Raw genomic sequence first — 17,395 nt, 5'->3', positions numbered from 1 at the left:
AAGTATCTGCTGACTGTCTGCAAGAGCAATTTAGCTATGCCACTCCCCTGTCCTTTCCTTGTAACCCTACAAATTGTCTCATCATGTGTTTATTCAAATCACTTCCAAAGAACATGACTGAATCAGACTCCATCAAAATCTCAGGCAGTGCATTCCAGGTTGCAATCATTTGCTGTATAAAAATGGGTTATTTCAATAATCAATTCAGATCTCCATCCTCTCATTCTTGACTCGTCTTTAGGAGGGAAATTGTTCCCATTGACATCACGAACACCTCTTATCAAACCTCCTCTCAAAAGGAGAATAACCCCAGCTTCTCCAATCTATCCATGTAACAGTTCCTAATTGCTGAAAATATTTTCATAAAAACCTTTCTAAAACCTATTGTCCAGAGTTGGACATAATATTCCACTTGTTGCCAAACCAATGTTTTATCAAAACCCCTCAGAGTTCCCTAGTTTTGAACTCTATACCCTATTTACAAAGCCAAGGATCCCATATCCTGTTGTTAACCACTTTCTCAACCTATTTTGTCACTTTCAATGATTTGTGTGTTTGCAACCAGATGTCTCTGTTCCTTTATCCCCTTGAGAATTCTATCCTTTCATTTATGTTGCCTTTCCTCATTCTCCCTACCAAAATTATCATTTCACACTTCTTTGCATTATATATCACCTGCCAAGAGTCCACCCATTCCACCATCCTACGTTGTCCGGAAGTATATCACTGTCCTCACAGTTTACAATACTTCCAAGTCTAGTGTTATTCTTACACCCAAAATTAGGTCGTTAAAATAGATCAGAAAAGCAGCAATTTTGTACTTCCCTCACCATTGCATACGTTCCTCCAGTTCCAAAAAACAACTATGTCACTGCGCTTTAACCGATTTTATATTCATGCCATCACTGTCCTTTTTTATTCTGTGGGCTTTGACGTTGCTGGCAAGGATGTGACACTTCATCAAACACCTATTTCAAGTCCATATACATTGCATCAGAAGCAAAATCTTCAATTCCCTGTTGTATATGTAAAAAAAAAATCAGTCAAGTTAGTTAAGCATGAGTAGCCTTTAACAAATCCATTCTGTGTTTCCTTAATCCACCCTTGTCCAAAGTGACTGTTCTTTTTGCTGAGATTACTTTTTGTATAAACTTTCCCACTGGAGGTTAAACTAACTGGCTGTAGCTGCCTACTTTATGGTTGTACCTTTTGTGAACCAGGGTGTAGCATTTGCAATTTCCTAATCTACTAGGATTTGAAGATTATGGCCAGCACCTCTGCAATTTACTTGCTGAACTCCAAGAGTCAAATATTTTGCAATGACAGAAAGGATCTCCAGCTTAGTCAAAACGGTGCCAGAAATCCACCCGCGATTTTCACCGTGGTGGAACAGGAGCAGGTTGTAGTTTGCACATCTGCGGTTCATGGAGATATGTGTAAAAGTGCAGGTGCCAAACAGATCCAATTTTCATTACTGGTTGTCCAAATCATGATTTGTGGGCATTACATGTTTCAAGAGAAGATTTAAACGTATTAGAGTTCTTTGGGGAGTAGGATATCCTTTTGGAGGGGTGCAGAGACATCTTTGAGAGCTATCAGGCATTCTTTGGAATTGTTAAACGTAGAAACGAACATGCGTAAAAAGCAAGTAAACACAATGGACCTATCAAACTGGCAAGGCATTTAAATTCCCTGGGAATTATCAAGGTATTTCAATATCCTGCCTTTTAAATGTAAAAGATGTCTGTCATTTTAAAAACACATACAGCCTTTCACTCTGTTGGCATAAGCCCGAGGTCTCATTATAGGATTTATTCTACATGACTGATTCCACAATCTATCATAGTGAGATGTTTGTCAGTTCAAAGTGGTTATACAGGGTATGAATACAAATGCTTGTTTTAAGAGATTTAATAGTTCAATTAATTTAAATGTTATGAATGGCTTATCAATTACTGAGTTTTTTTTAAGATAGTGGAGTCATCAATAGATATTTAATAGAAATTAAATTTGTTTCATCTCCACATGGGTTTTGAGGTCTGCCAATTGTGAATAATGAGCAAGTTGTCTTGAGGGTATAAAAGGCAAAGGGTGCTGTGGCATGGATTGTATGAGTTGCACCAAGTTAGCATAGAGGCCACAGAAGGGCATGGAAGGACACTGGGATACAAGAGGTCATGATGGTTTGGTAGAGGGGCATAGATTAATATGAATGGTATAAGGGACTATGGGGTGGGTGAGATGGCATGGGGAGTGTTGGGAAGGGGAACTATTCTGTGATTTTTTTTTACAGCTGTGACAAATGCTGAAGTGCGGATCCTGGCCTTTCACGCAGGCCGCCTCTGAACCTGGCAGTCCCAGTGGGTGCCTTTGAATTACTCCCATAGCAGTATGCACAATTCTCGTTAACAAGTGTCCCCCACCTCCCACCCCGCAACCCCCCAAATAAAAATCAGACTATTTGAGGCATTTTCTCCCAAGGTGCTTTTGCAGTGAGTTCCCGACTGAGAAGTGAAAATTCAAGTCCAATTCCATTAAGACTGAAAAGTAAAGGTTGAAGATTTCAGACAATAATGAAGACCATCGACAAGTGGAAAACGTGCTAGGTTGTATAAGGCAAACAGAAAAGTTGCATTCTAATATTTGTATGGAGTTATTTGGGGGTTTGGGTGCTTTATTTGCAGGATACTCCAATTGTGGTGCTGCATTCAGATGACTCGATTGTAAACACAAGGCAAAATGCACATTCGCGTGTTTTGTAGAGTAGCCCTGTCCAACTCCAGTTTAATACAATTCTGTCCAGCCCTCTCAAACACCTCGATCAAATCTTCTCAACTTTCTCTTCTCAAAAGGAGAAAAATCCCAGTACAATTCTTCAGGATCCTATGCACATCAATGTTTCCACTTACTTACTAGCACAAATCAAGTGCTGCCTGTTAACTACAATGATGCACTTTTTAAATAGTAGTCCGGGTATTGACCATGTATCCTGGACTGACTTCCTTGGAATCACTTTGCACCAACAGTACGCACAGCATGCAACAATCTCAAACCTGGTTATACATGTGTTTGCAAGTAGCTTCACAACCACCATGACAGTGCAAGAGGGGTGCTGACTTGGTACTTCATGGCAATTATTGGCACGGCATAAGTCAAATTGTTAGATATCAACTCTAAATACTGGAAATGTGAGGCTATCTGCAATTCGCGTGCTCTCTCATTTTCCAAGAAAGCATGCATGCAGGAACAGAGTGGTTTTCATAATCCTGAGGCTTTGCTAGATGATGTTCACCCTTGATTTTCAAAATTTCTCCATGTGCCCACCCCCACATTCACCCCAAGCAGCCCCCTATAGGCAACAAAGAAGGTCGGTCAAGTAGGATAGCTATTATTAGCTGAAATGGCATGGAACAGCAGCTCATGGATTAATATGCCCAAATTTCCCTTGCTTCCTATGGGGAATAAGGAGATTGTTAGTTGGTGTCTGTGCACCAACCTGTGTCTCTGGAATTGGTGCTCCAAATTGATATATTATCCCACTGTCAAAAACTCAAATCTGGCAATACAGCATGCGACTACACTATGGGGTGACTTGTGTAATGAATTAACATCATTTACGTAAGATATTTGAATACAAGGTTCACTGAATCGAATATTCAAAATATTCCCACCAAGTGAATGTGGCTTCTACTCGGGGGCATAACTAGAAAGGTTAATGGTGGGAGATATAAGAGGGATGTCAGAGGTAGTTTCTTTACTCAGAGTGGTTGGGATGTGGAATGCACTGCCTGCTGTGATAGTGGAGTCAGACACTTTAGGAACTTGAGTGGTTTTTGGATAGGTACATGGAACACACGAGAATGATAGGAAGTGGGATAACTTGATATTGGGTTTGGACATAGCTTGGCACAACATCAAGGGCTGAAAGGCCTGTACTGTGCTGTACTGTTCTATGTTCCAAGTGTCATTTACATGAGTAATTTATTTCAATTCAATTAGGTTCATTACTCTCAAAAAGAGACGAGCATTTATTGGAAAAAAACAACTGCATTTACTTGTCTATTTCATGGAGTGATAGTTGCGTATCAAACATTGCTTGTAGAAATCAATGAAACATTTTCATTTGGTTCTGCTGTTACTTTGTACTGCACTTAGTCAGCAATAGATTTTCTTCCTATGGCAGTTCTAAGAATAATTCAATATATTTTTCTCTTCGACCCCCACCATACATGTTTGGTAATGGATTGTGAAGATTCTTCTAATCACTGCAAATCAAAAGAAAAATCTCCAAGTATCCGAGTGCATCTCCAATATCAGCTTTGAAGCTGGAGAATGTGCAAGCATGCATTAAGATGAAGGCCAAGTACTTCTGATATGGTTCAGACACAAGAGGACTTCCAAACTCAAGGACACATGCAGTGACAAGTGATTCTACATAATACTTTTATAAGTACAATGACACCAAATTTCATCTTTACGAGGGCTAATTTTCCTTACACTGGGGGGAACTGAACATTCCATTGACACAAGATTCAGGGAAAGGAGCCAAACTCAGATTATTGGTTTTCTGTTTTTTTTTAAAAAATATGCTATTTTTGGATTTCTGGAACTTTCTGTAGTGGCAAGTGGTGGGTTGACATACCCCGAGTATGCAGAATGCACAGGACAGACACCACCATTGAAATGTGTTGAGGGAGGGAGTAAACTGAATCACTTAAGGCTTTCTGGCTCCTGTTCTTTTATTTGCTGGATATCCTCAATGCGAAGGCACACAGAAAAGCTAATGTGGCCTTCGAGCCCTTGCTGACCATATGGTGGGTGGGAGACCTGGGGGACAGGCTGCTGAACAACAAGACCACCACAACTTTTATTTTTTAGGTCATGCTTAGATATTTTTCAACCCAATAGTAACTTTATTTTCCATACATTTAATTTTGGCTGCCAATCTAAGGGTACAAAGAGAAGGACAATTGAGATTAAGACAGAGACTAACAAAAATCAGAGATCTGGCTGTTCCTGACTGATCTGTGTGGTATTCCATTACCCATGGCTGGCCAATTTGAAATTCTGCCATTGACTGAAGTAATTATTTATCTCCTATTAGTAACCATTTAGAAACACCCTCCATTTCAAAAGCTCTCTGTTTAGCCACAAGTTTGATGTTAAGGATACTTTCAGACTGAACATCAAACAAAATAACATCCACCACACTACATTTTTCCACAAGTTGTATGCCATCCTTCAGTAATAAGAGTCATCTGCTATTCATAAATTCATGGGTGCAGTGTTTTTTTTCCCCATTAGCTGCTCCTTCTAAATCGATCAGGTGAGAATTTGCTGGGCTAAATGGTGCTCACTGTTATCATTGGGAAAATGGTAGTCACTTCAGGTTGGGAACAGATGAGAAGTTAAATGCGAATGCCCAAAAGTTGCAGTACTAGTTACACTACTCCACTGTTAGCTTTATGAAAATAACTTCTCACCCTTAGCCTCCATTTTTGTAGAAATTTGCCTATTAAAAGAAGAATGGTTTGAAGTACATAAAAAAAGTCTTGATATGACAAACGCAAGTATCTTTTTGAAGATATGATAAATGCTAATTTTTGCCAAATAATCCGTCTAACAATGAACATTAACTATCATGTATGTGGACTCTCATTCCTTCAGGTTTTAATTTTTTTTTAAATGCAAGCCTTTTTTAAAAACACTTTCCTTCCTTTCTCTTTTTCCCCCTCTCATTTCAATATTCCTCCCCTCTCCATTGCTCTTTCTGTACTTAATTTAAGATATCATTAACGTAGCCCAAATTTTTGCGCTGAAGGATGCAGAGGGAATCTGGTGGCAAACAAACATTGTAAACCCTACCAAGTCAGATTTACGTTCAACATTTTTCTGCTTATAGATGTCAAACCAACAGGTCATCTATTTCTGGGATTATGATTGGATTCCAAAACAAAATACAGAAATTTCAGCCATAACTCCTTCATCTCCATACTCCTCCCAGTCCCCTTCCTCTTTCTCCTCCATATCAATTTTGAATCTCCTTTATAGATTGATTCAAACACTCGTAGTGCACCTTCAACATGCTGGTGATGTGCTCAATGATAGTAATGAATGAATCTCATTAAAGTGGTTCTCATCTGGTGTCCTGGGACAGTACATGCACCATTAACCAGGGGTGCAGAGGATAACCTTGATCTCCCAGCAGTTATGCAGCATTGTGCTTTAAAAGGTCAAAGAAAGCTTTAATATGAAGGAATTGTCACAATTCCAGGGAAGCAAAAGTATTATGCTGGGCTGCCCATCCCAAACTACTTGTTAAGAAAATCAGTTCTTGTTAATGTCAGTAAAGGTCTTGAGCAAAAGACAATTGATATCTGTCCCTTTGGACAGGAGGGAAGCTGATCATTTTGTAAAATTGCTGCTTTGTCATTTTCTGACTGGCTGTCAATAGAGTAGATATATTTAGGGAATAATGAATCCATATGAACATACAAAATAGGAGAAGTAGGCCATTCAGCCCCTTGAGCCTGCACCAATCAACAAGAATGATGAATCTGTTGTCTAATGCAATTGTACATAGCTGTTTAGCTAATGTTAAAGCTGTGCTGAGTGACATGGAAATTAAACAGTAACATGGCAACCTTAATGACCATTGGTATAATTCTACTTTGACGTGTGGAGTTTAAGCAGAATAGCCTCACTAGCCTGGTCGCATGCTGTTGCATATCTTTTTTCCCTCTGATTAGAAATGGGGGTTGAGGGGAGAAGGAGGGGAAAAACAACCAACTAGGAGAGCATTAAATAGTAAATCGTATGGCACAGCGGTTAGCACTGCTGCTTTGCAGTGCCAAGGACCATGGTTCGATTCCCAGCTTGGATCACTGTCTATGCAGAGTCTGCACATTCCCTGTGTCTGTGTGGGTTTCCTTCGGGTGCTCTGGTTTCCTCCCACACTCCAAATGATGTGCTGGTTAGGTGGTCTGGCCAGGCTAAATTCTCCCTCAGTGTACCCGAATAGACACTGGAGTGTGGTGACTAGGAGATTTTCACAGTAACTTCATTGCAGTGTTAATAATGTGAGCCTACTTTTGACATTAATAAATAAACAAATGTTAAATGATACAGATGGCAAGTGAAAAGTAGCTGTTAGTAGTGAACGTAGAACTTTCCTTCTTTGGTGGCTAATAACTGTAGATCCTAATCTGCATTGGTAGGAATATGAATGAACTTAGACAAAATAGAAAATGGCTTGTATATCACAATAATTCATGTTTAATTTGTGCATCCAAAAATGAACGGGCACTTTCCATGGGCAATCAAAAATCCACCAGAACACAAGATAGCTGTTAAAGTAGAATTCCAACATCTGTCCATTTTCCTGCTGCTAACCATCAATTTGGTTGTGCAGCTGTTACCAAGGCAATAGGCTGATAGTTATGTACTACAACTCAAGAAGCCCAACATGAAAAACTGCTAACTTGAGTTAAATAAATCTGATAATGTGTGCATTAACACCATAAATTCTTGATCTCAAAACTCAACTAGCTCACTAATGTATTTTGAGGAAGAAAATCTGCCACCCTAATGTGGTTTGGCCACCTACGGACTCCAATCCCACAATCTGTGGTCAACTCAATGCCCTCAGGGTAATTTAAGATGGGCGACAAAATACTGCATCATCGATATTGCTAATATCCCAATTACAGATTAAAACCAAAATGGATACAGGCTAGCTGGTTGCTGAAATTTAAACTCTAGGCTTAAATTTCAGCAACAACCTCTTACTTCTTATAAGATAGAATTCTTTTTCATTACAGAATGCACATAACATTTAATTTTTAATTGGGAACAGACTACTCTTTCCCTTAGTTCATCCTAACCATTTTGACCTTAAAATTAACTTTACTGCATTTTATTGATTCACTTACTCCTAAGTGCGCCACATCATCAAATTTAATGTTACTTTCTTTACCTTAGATGTTTTTCACCATCTCTAGCTCATTAAATCTAATATTAAAGTATATAAATTCCTAGTTCTCGACTTAAACAAGATCAAATGACAGACCTACACTGAGTCCTCAAATTGACATTTAAGATATTTCCCTCCCTATTCTACTTTAAGTCAGATACAATCCCTCATAACCATCTCTCTCTTCTTTTCCTGATCCAGTTTTTATTTGTTGAAATAAGCCAATGTCCTCTTGGCGTCCTGGTTGCCCACAATAATTCCAAATTATTACTTTCTTTCTCTCTTGTATGCCAACATTTCTATCCAAGCTGAATTGGATCTGTAAGAGCTAAATTTCCCCTTTCAAAAAAAACTTTCCATATCTCTTCTAAACATTTCACACTCAGCTGTATGGAAGTTAATTCTCATCCTCTAGTGGCAATATACCCTTTTACTTCCTTCCTAAAGCACATTTTTCCCAAAAAACCAAATACAGAATGAAGTGAGTAAAACCTACTTCACTACCTAACTTTATATCAACCATTATGGTCTATGGGATAACTTAGAAAATGTATGTGAATGGAGAAAGACTATTGTAAAATATTGGTCAATATTTTACAATTTTTTAAAAACTCAGTTCTACTTCCTTCTTTCCTGTGACAGTGGTCAGTACCTCTGTTTAAATATTTTATGGTGGCTTCTTCTGGGTGACCTCTATAAAGCAGATTGCATCATACCAAGAGTTTTGTGACACAGTGGAATTTAAATTTCACTGACATCAAAGACTAACTGCTGAGAACACCCAAGGTCAAAACACAAAATTAGCAGACAACAAAGCAAGATCTGTAAAATTGCAACATTAGGACCTCAAGCTATGATTTTAATTCCTTTTGCTTGGCAAACCAAAATTATTTTAGCCGGCACAAATTATTAGGATGCATTTCTTTCGCATTCAATATCATAATGAGTAAGCTTCCATCAACAATTACTTACAACACATACTTGTCAATCTATAAGCATTAAAACAAAGTCCTGGGCTCATGATCCTACTCTTTTTCTACAAAGACAGACAAATTAGTTCCATGAGGCTAAGGTATATTCACAAATACAATTAAAACACAAAAAAAATCAGCCTTCACAATTGCTCCTGATCAGCCACTTTAAAAAAGAAACAAATTAGTCTGTACCTCAAAATCGTTTGCTTTGTTGTAGTGCATATTCAAGGCTCTGAAGAGTTCAGAGTCACGGGAGACAGTTAACTCCTCGGTGCTTGTTACTCCATCATTAATGGACTGACGAGCGAACTTCTCCATCTGTATGTAGTAAAATTCTCGGAAATTGCTGAACCACTTGATAAGCTGCGAGGTGATGCACCTATTAAACTGTCAATAGGAAAACATAACAGGATGAGCAGTTTAAAATGTCAATCTCACAATACACTTTGGTCACTAAAATTCTAAATGAAATCAAATATGTTCAGAAAGGTTTTTTTTTAAAAACCACCTTAAGTGACGTTATTTAAAAATGTATGCAATATATCCATTTGGGATATTTTGTAAAATCAGAACGGTGTCTTGTTCAGAATTCCTAATGAAGCAGTTTTGTCTCACTGTCTACATGGTTAGTTCAATAAATAGGTCACTGCAAAAACAAACTAAATCATTAGAGATCATTCAATTGATTTGATGCTCAACTGAAATCTTATTTAATCTATGAATTGAATCCATCATTGAAGTACATTTAAAAACAAATTGCAGACATATTTATTCTCCCAAGTTTGCATGCATATCATACAGAAACCAACAGTGCAAGAACTGACAACTGCTTAATCGTAGCAAGATTAGCCCAAGTAGCTGTGACAAATTTCAATATTTTCCAGATTTATCACATTTTGTGATCTTATAAAATAGTTTAGGTTGAATGATAAAAAGATCCTATATTTGTGTATTCTATTTTCCCTTTCCCAAACATCTGTTCAGGAGAAAAAACAACACCATGAAGCATGGAGATGGGACCAGGTGCATCCCCAGAAGGATGGGACACAGGGTATTATCTCGCCAGGGTGTTTTTATGCACCTCCTCCATCTGGCCTACATGGGGAAAAGCCTGGAAGTCGATTGCCTGTTCACCCTTTGATTGGTGCATGATGCAGGCTACCATTCAGGGGGAAACATAATACGAACAAACTAAAGCAATTTACAGATATCAATATTCAATAATATTCTTATTGTCATGATCACAAAATAATTGCAGCTGAAGAAGGATGTTTGGCCAAATGTTATTGCTAAATATATGCTTTGACAATCTTAATTTAATATAACATTTAATCTAAATATTCCCAATAGCTTAATTTTGCACCTCTATTTACCAGTGCACCGAGTAGCATGCATTTTTTGAGAAAATCTTTTTTGGTTAAATTATATGGTCAAACATGAACATATGTTTTAAATCACACACTCATTGCAGCACTGTAAAAGGCCTTTTAGCCCATTAAGATATGAACCCAAATTTACATTGCCTTTTATCTTCAGCAGAAGTACAACAGAAGCCTTCAGAAAATGGTTAGGACCCAGGATTTAATACAGGGCCATGACTTGGGTGGAATCTTCAAATGCCTTAAACATGGTCCTCCATGTTAAGAGTCACACAAAGTCTTTGCTTCACCAACCTCAGTCAGACCCAACATTAGGTCTGAGGACAGTACGTTTTCAAGGGACATTTAAACCTCAAACAACTACTTCAGTATTTCCCCTCCCTCTCTCCTCCTTTAAGCAAAAGATCACATTCCACACAGACAATGGCAGAAATTGAACCCGAATCCCTTATGCTGTGAGGCAGCAGTGCTAACCACTGTGCCACCCAATTGGTTCCTTTGAAGAATAAAGAGGGCGTCGGAGTAGAGTTAAGAGAGAAATCAGGACGGTAAAGAGGGGACACAAGATTGCTACGGCAAATAAGGAAAAGGAGAATCCAAAGAGCTTCTACAAGCACATAAAGGGCAAAAGAGTAACTAGGGAAAGAACATAACCTCTTAAGGATCAACAAGGTCATCTATGTGCAGATCCACAAAAGATGGGCGAGATCATAAGTTAATGTTTCTCATCAGTATTTACTGTTGAGAAAGGCATGTATATTAAGGAACTTGGGGAAATAAAGAGTGTATATATTACAGAAGTGGTGGTACTGGAAGTCTTAAAGCACATTGAAGTAGATGAAGGCAAAAAGCAAAGTACTGCAGATGCTGGAATCTGAAACCAAAAAAGAAAATGCTGGAAAATCTCAGCAGATCTGGCAAGAGTTGTAAGGAGACAAAACAGCTGATGTTTCAGGTCCAGATGACCCTTTGTCAGCTCTTTTCTCTCCTTACAGATGCTGCCAGACCTGCTAAGATTTTCAAGATAGATGAAATATATCCCAGGATATTGTTGGAGGCTAGGGAGGAAAATATTTGAACCATCGACAGCCACAGGTGAGGTGCCTGATTTTTGGAGGGGGGCAAATGTTGTGCCTTTGTTTAAGAAGGACTGCAGGGAAAAGCCTGGGAACTACAGGCCAGTGAGCCTAACGTCTGTAGTGGATAAATTGTTAGAAGGTATTCTGAGTCAGGATCTACAGGCATTTAGAGGGGTAAAGATTGATTAGGGGCAGTCAGCATGGCTTTGTGTGGAAGATTGTGTCTCATAAATTTGATTGAGTTTTTTGAAAAGGTAGCCAAGAAGGTAGATGAGGGCAGTGCAGTTAAAGTTGTCTACATGGACATATGCAACAACCTACCATGCGGTGCTTGCCAAAGGTTGATCATCATGGGATCCAGGGTGACGTAGCCAAATGAATACAAAATTGGCTTGATGACAGAAGACAGAGGGTGGTTACAGAAGGTTGGTTTTCAAAGTGGAGGCCTGTGACCAGCGGTGTGCCTCAGGGCTCTGTGCTGGGTCCACTATTATTTGTCATTTATATTAACCACTTGAATAGGAATTTAGGAGGTATAGTTAGTAAGTTTGCAGATGACCACCAAGATTCGTGGCGCAGTGGACACTGAAGAAGCTTAACTAGAATTGCAATGGGATTTTGATCAATTGGGCCAATGGGCTGATGAATGGCAGATGGAGTTGATTTTGAGAGGTAACGCATTTTGGTAGACTGAACCAGGGCAGGATTACTCAGTTAATGGCAGGGCCTTGGGGAGAGTTATAGAACAAAGATCTAGAGGTACAGGTTCATAGCTCTTTGAAAGTGGAGTAACAGTCAAACAGGGTGGTGAAGGCAGCATTCGGCAGTCTTGGTTTCATTGATCAGAACACTGAATACAGGAGTTGAGTCATCTTGTTGAAGTTGTGTAAAACTTTAGCAAGGCCACACTTCGAAAACCATGTACAGTTCTGGTCACCCTATTATAGAATGGATATTATTAAACTAGAAAGAGTGCAGAAAAGATTTACTAGGATGCTACTGGGACTTGATGGTTTGAATTATAAGGAGAGGCTGGATAGACTAGGACTTTTTCTTTGAGCGTAAGAGGTTTAGTGATGATTATAGTAGTCTAAAACAATGAGGGGCATAGATCAAGTAGTCTACATCTTTTCCCAAGGGTAGGGGAGTGTAAAACTAGTGGGCATGGGGGAAAGATACAGAAGGGTCCAGAGGGCAATTTTTTTCCACAGAAGGTAGTGTGTGTCTGGAACAAACTGCCAAAGGTAGTAGTAGAGATAAGTACAATTTTGTTTTTTTAAAAAGCATTTAGACAGTTATATGGGGCAAGATTTGTACAGAAGGATATGGGTAAAACACAGGCAATTAGGACTAGCTGAATGGTAAAAACTGGGCAGCATGGACAAGTTGGGCTGAAGGGTCTGTTTGTATGCTGTAAACTTCTATGATTCTGTTCAGTGAGATGAAGCACACTGGCTTTCATAAGAACACAAGTGCTATTGGGGCTTAAGCTAGAGAATTGACCTGGGTCCCTAACAGAATGTTTATTTTTTGTTTAACTATCTGTATCTTTATAAAAGGGGGCTAAGGTACACGAAAGTAACTTCACAATAGCAGGGTAGAGTGCGCTGGGGCTACTCCAACACCGCATCCCCATGCTGACAGACAACAAAAATGCACCCATACTGATGAAGACTTGCTGGCCCCATGCCAACACTCTTGCACTCGAGGTACAATCCCACTAAGTGCTGGGCAAACTGCCCATGTAAATTTAGCGCCAGACTATGTTCTATCTCATTTATTCTGCAAACCAAAATGTTCAAAACATTATTTTTTTTTAAAAAAGTATATCAATTGCACAGGAAAAGCCTGGCAAATGTTGGCTAGCTAATAATCTTCAACTTTTTTTTTGCCCTGCCACCCTCCTCCCGCCCACCAACACATCCTGACCTCATGGAAAAGTCAAAGTTCAAGGCTTCAGAATTATAGTCTGCACTAACCACAGCTGGGAACTGAAGTGACCAAAGAGGATGATTTCAGGCTAGTTCTTCTATCCCCTCCCTCTTCATAAAGGCTGTTAAGGTCATAGACAGTCTTCCAGACATATCTATTGTCAAGCTATTTGGAAGCTAGATTGCTCGTGGTGGCTGGTTTGAGACGTGGTAGCTTGCTGACCCTGAACTTTTATGGGGACCACTTGACTACAACAAATGTTGTCCTTGTCTCCAACAGGGTCATATGTGCACAAGGTCAGCTAAATCTTTATTAGTCAAGTTAAAACCAATAAATTTAAACCGCCTGTACATGAGAAAGCCTGATACATCTATCATTTTTTCCCCTTTACAGCAAAGGGTGTGCATTAATCAAAAATCACAGTGAGCACTTATCAAGCATTTGCTCTGGCCATGAAGAGGGCTGCCTGCTTCTATCAAGCTGACAGCTAATGGGTGTGTAATTACAATGCAGAAAGTTGTTTCTATTCCAGTGAATTTAAGATAATGAAGTGAATGAAAATTCATGGCAGTGAAGGCTAAGGAACACGGAAACAGGAGTGGAGGCTGTTGCGGCTCCCAAAGGCCAGCTTGCATTATAATTGCCTTCCAGTTGCAAGGGTCCTCACAGATAATTGACCAGAAAATGATTAAGTCATCATCAAATCACTCTGACTGCAAGAGTTCAAACATGTACTTAACCTATCCAAGAATTATATTTTCACTCTGTGTGTCTGCTCTGTCTCCATTCAGCCTTGCGGGGACCTGATTAAAAAGACAACTGAAGGACCCCGTTATCTGATTTGCTGCTGATTTCAATAGAACTTAAACCCATTACTATTTGCTGAACTCAGAGTTCTTTCCATGTTATCTCTGCAGCAAAATACACTGTCCAAATTTCCAGACACTGAGATAAGAACTACAGGCCCCATGACGACTACTGTTCCTTTTTAATTCTTTTAGTATAAGAAACAAAACATAACAAAACGATAGCAGCCTGCGCACCCGGGAATGAAAATTGCTTTGACATGGAGATTAAGCTTCAGTATTGTTACAAGACATTGTCTCCTACATACAAGAATAGAGAAAAAGAAAGGGTATTTTTTTCTAGAATGGCCTGTAGCTGACCTAATGGGACTACAAAAAAAAAGTAAGTCCACATGACAGTGTTTGGCAGAAGGGTATAAAGGGAGATTTAAAATCTATTGTTGCAGAATTGAAATACCAGAGATGTACTGGCCACAACAACAGAGCCACTCAAACACGAGGGCTCAGCATTTAAGACTTGTGTCACTTTTTGCTTATCAAACATCAACAGTTCCTGAATTACAGTTTTTTTTAAACAAACATAATAATCTTGATCTTTAAGGTCTTTACTGGTGCATCACAAACAAGTGAATAGCACAAGAGAAGACCTCTTCTTTCTGTAGCCTGGTTGTCCCTATGATGGATTAATACTTCCCATGGGACATGGGACAATCCCAGTGTTTGTCGAAGAAACTTCCTAAATATTCAGCGAACACAGTCAAAAGACACATAAAACAAAATCGATTTGACACCTTAATCTAGCCAGGCAATGATTGGCTCAAGTTGACAGGGTTGAGCAGGGAAGCAGTCGACAGAAAAGAAAAAAGTAAATTCTTTTTAAAAAAAAATAGATGAGAACCTTGTTCTCAGTCTGCATGATGCATCCTAAAACAAAATGTCAGTGGCTCTTCAAGCACTACATTAATCATATTTCCTCTCTTCTACAATTATGGTCTTAAAAAGTCATTTTGCAGAATGTTCAATATATTATTGTGTGCATTGTTAGCCATTAGCAAAGCACAGACACCATAAAAGCACCTGTGCTAGTAGAACAAAGTCATTTAATATTAGATACACAGCTGTTAAAACTCAGAATTTTCTTTTTATTTGAGGTGATCTTCAGCTAGTCCAAGAATAATTGGGTGCAGTAAACCATGTTAAAATGCAACAACTGACAAAGTTTCCATACAGCTAGAAAGCTTATGGGCTACTTTAATAGTTGTCCTGTAGTAAAACCTCTGACATTAACATGACTGAAAGAAATTTTGGCATTACATCAAATACTGGTGTAATGGCATAACGTCATTAATTAAAACACAAGACCTTTGAACCTTAAAACTGTTGGGATCCGAGTGTAATAAGTTTACTTATCATTAAAAAATGATCTGCTTTGTCAATTTCTGTGCAACATATTGCACAATATGATGATCATATCAAGCATATTAACTGATGAATAAATACCACTCAGGCCATGGATGTAAACTTTCACCCCCAATCATACTGTATATTACTACATCCGAAGATAAAGCCAGTTTGAATCAAGTTTAAGAGGAAGAGGAAAGAGATGAATAAATGGCTGAGTGAAAAATAAAGCAAAAATGCAATTTTTAAAAAAAACTGAGGAAACACATTTTGCAACTACGTCTATTGTGCAAGACCCGTCGGTTATTTAGGTGCATCATATTTGTGCTCAGAATTCACTACAAGATGCAAATGTTAGTTTTCTGGAATTATGTCTACCTTTTATCAAAATTGCTTTGATGTATCAGGTCAATTTCAATTATTACTAAACGTGTTTAAATATAACTATTGAAAACAATGCTTTGCTCCACTTTTATGTTCTTTCTTTTAAAAAATATGTTTTGGCAAAATTTTACTTTTAGAATTACCATTAATATTCTGTAGTGTTACTAAATGTGCAGTAACAGAAGCATGGTACATTATACAGTATTCATAAATAATAACTTTTCCCGTGAATCTTGGAACCCATTTTCCACCAGCTGATAAAAAGGACAAAACATCATCAAAAGCTTCCATATATAGGCCTTGGTTGCATTTTATAACAGAAAAAAAGTTGTTTTCAATAAAAAATGACCTCAGGCACATTTAATGGACCTTAAACCATGCAATCAAAAGGCACTTTTATATTAATAATGTTCCATTGCTGGCAGTCCCGTGTGCCCGTCACCACTGATGGTGCACACAGAATATAAATGAAGTGAACTTAGTGCATCGCACTTCCATGGGTCTCAAGAGTGCCTGTCAAAAGTACAAAAAGAAAACAGATGTTCTTATTTGTCTTTTTAGGGGGAGCAGCAGTGAACAGGTAGCGCAGTAAAGAAGAAAGGGACATCACCTTCCATCATTATAAAAACATTTGAAATGGTTTTGTTTTAATAGGATATAGCCACTGGTAGAAGTAACTTGATTTTGCTGTTTTGGTAAAACCAGCCCATCAACAGGACTGAACTGCAGAACCAGATGTGGGCAATGGCTACAACTTCATGCATCAAACACCAGGCTGGCATATTCCAGTCTCTGGCTCAGCTTGGATCGGGAGTGTGAAGGCCACTCTACTGATGTAGACTGGAATTTTCTCATCAGCATGAGGCCAAAACATGGTTGAGGGATAGAGGAGACCTCCCTGTGTCAGACCAAGGGCCATAGTGCAAGGCAAGACCACCCACCCCCATTACCCCGCATCTGCTAAAGGCAGAGGGCCATAGATGGAGCTACTTGCTGTTCAATGGTGAGCTTGCCCTTCCATGATAACAGCTTTGCAGCTGTGCCCTCTTTGTATTTACACATCAAGACTGAGCTGCCTACTCTTTCTCTGAGCTACAACAGCAGTTATACCCCTGGTGGTGGGGCTGAAGGTCTCGTGCTGGCTCACCAGCCTCAGGAGACTTCCCACTGTCTTTCATTGCATGAGACTCCTGCATAATTGGTCACCTCAAAAAATCACTTCCAGGATCCTGCCATCAACTCCAGGTTGCTGACTCAGAACTTATCTTGGCATTAGGATTGGGATCATGGAATGCTTCCTTCAATGGCAAAACCAAATAACCTTCTTGTCACCTGCGTACAGAGCTTTCCCCAGTAACAGGGGAAAAACAAACCTTCCTGCACATTTCCGGTTTGGAGTAGGAGGCAAATTCTGTGCAGGAAGGCTATTTTGCAGTTGGGAAATCTGGTGAAGTGCATTTTGTAAATG

The 17,395-nt window shown here is 39.0% G+C and overlaps 1 protein-coding gene across 3 annotated transcripts in view; it reads right to left on the bottom strand.

Annotated features, from left to right (window-relative positions):
* Positions 1-17,395, bottom strand: part of prox1a (prospero homeobox 1a) — a 114,292-nt gene that overhangs the window by 71,240 nt on the left and 25,657 nt on the right. For all 3 annotated transcript variants that reach the window (XM_080200517.1, XM_080200518.1, XM_080200516.1), the window contains exon 4: positions 9,139-9,333. In XM_080200517.1, coding sequence (XP_080056643.1) covers positions 9,139-9,333 — 195 coding nt within the window. The remainder of the gene's footprint in view (positions 1-9,138; positions 9,334-17,395) is intronic.

The sequence above is a fragment of the Carcharhinus amblyrhynchos genome, chromosome 12, assembly GCF_965287045.1.
Source record: "Carcharhinus amblyrhynchos chromosome 12, sCarAmb.v2.hapA, whole genome shotgun sequence".
Taxonomy (NCBI): Eukaryota; Metazoa; Chordata; class Chondrichthyes; order Carcharhiniformes; family Carcharhinidae; genus Carcharhinus; species Carcharhinus amblyrhynchos.
Note: the sequence above shows the minus strand (reverse complement) of the source record. Positions and strands in the feature narration are given on the sequence as shown.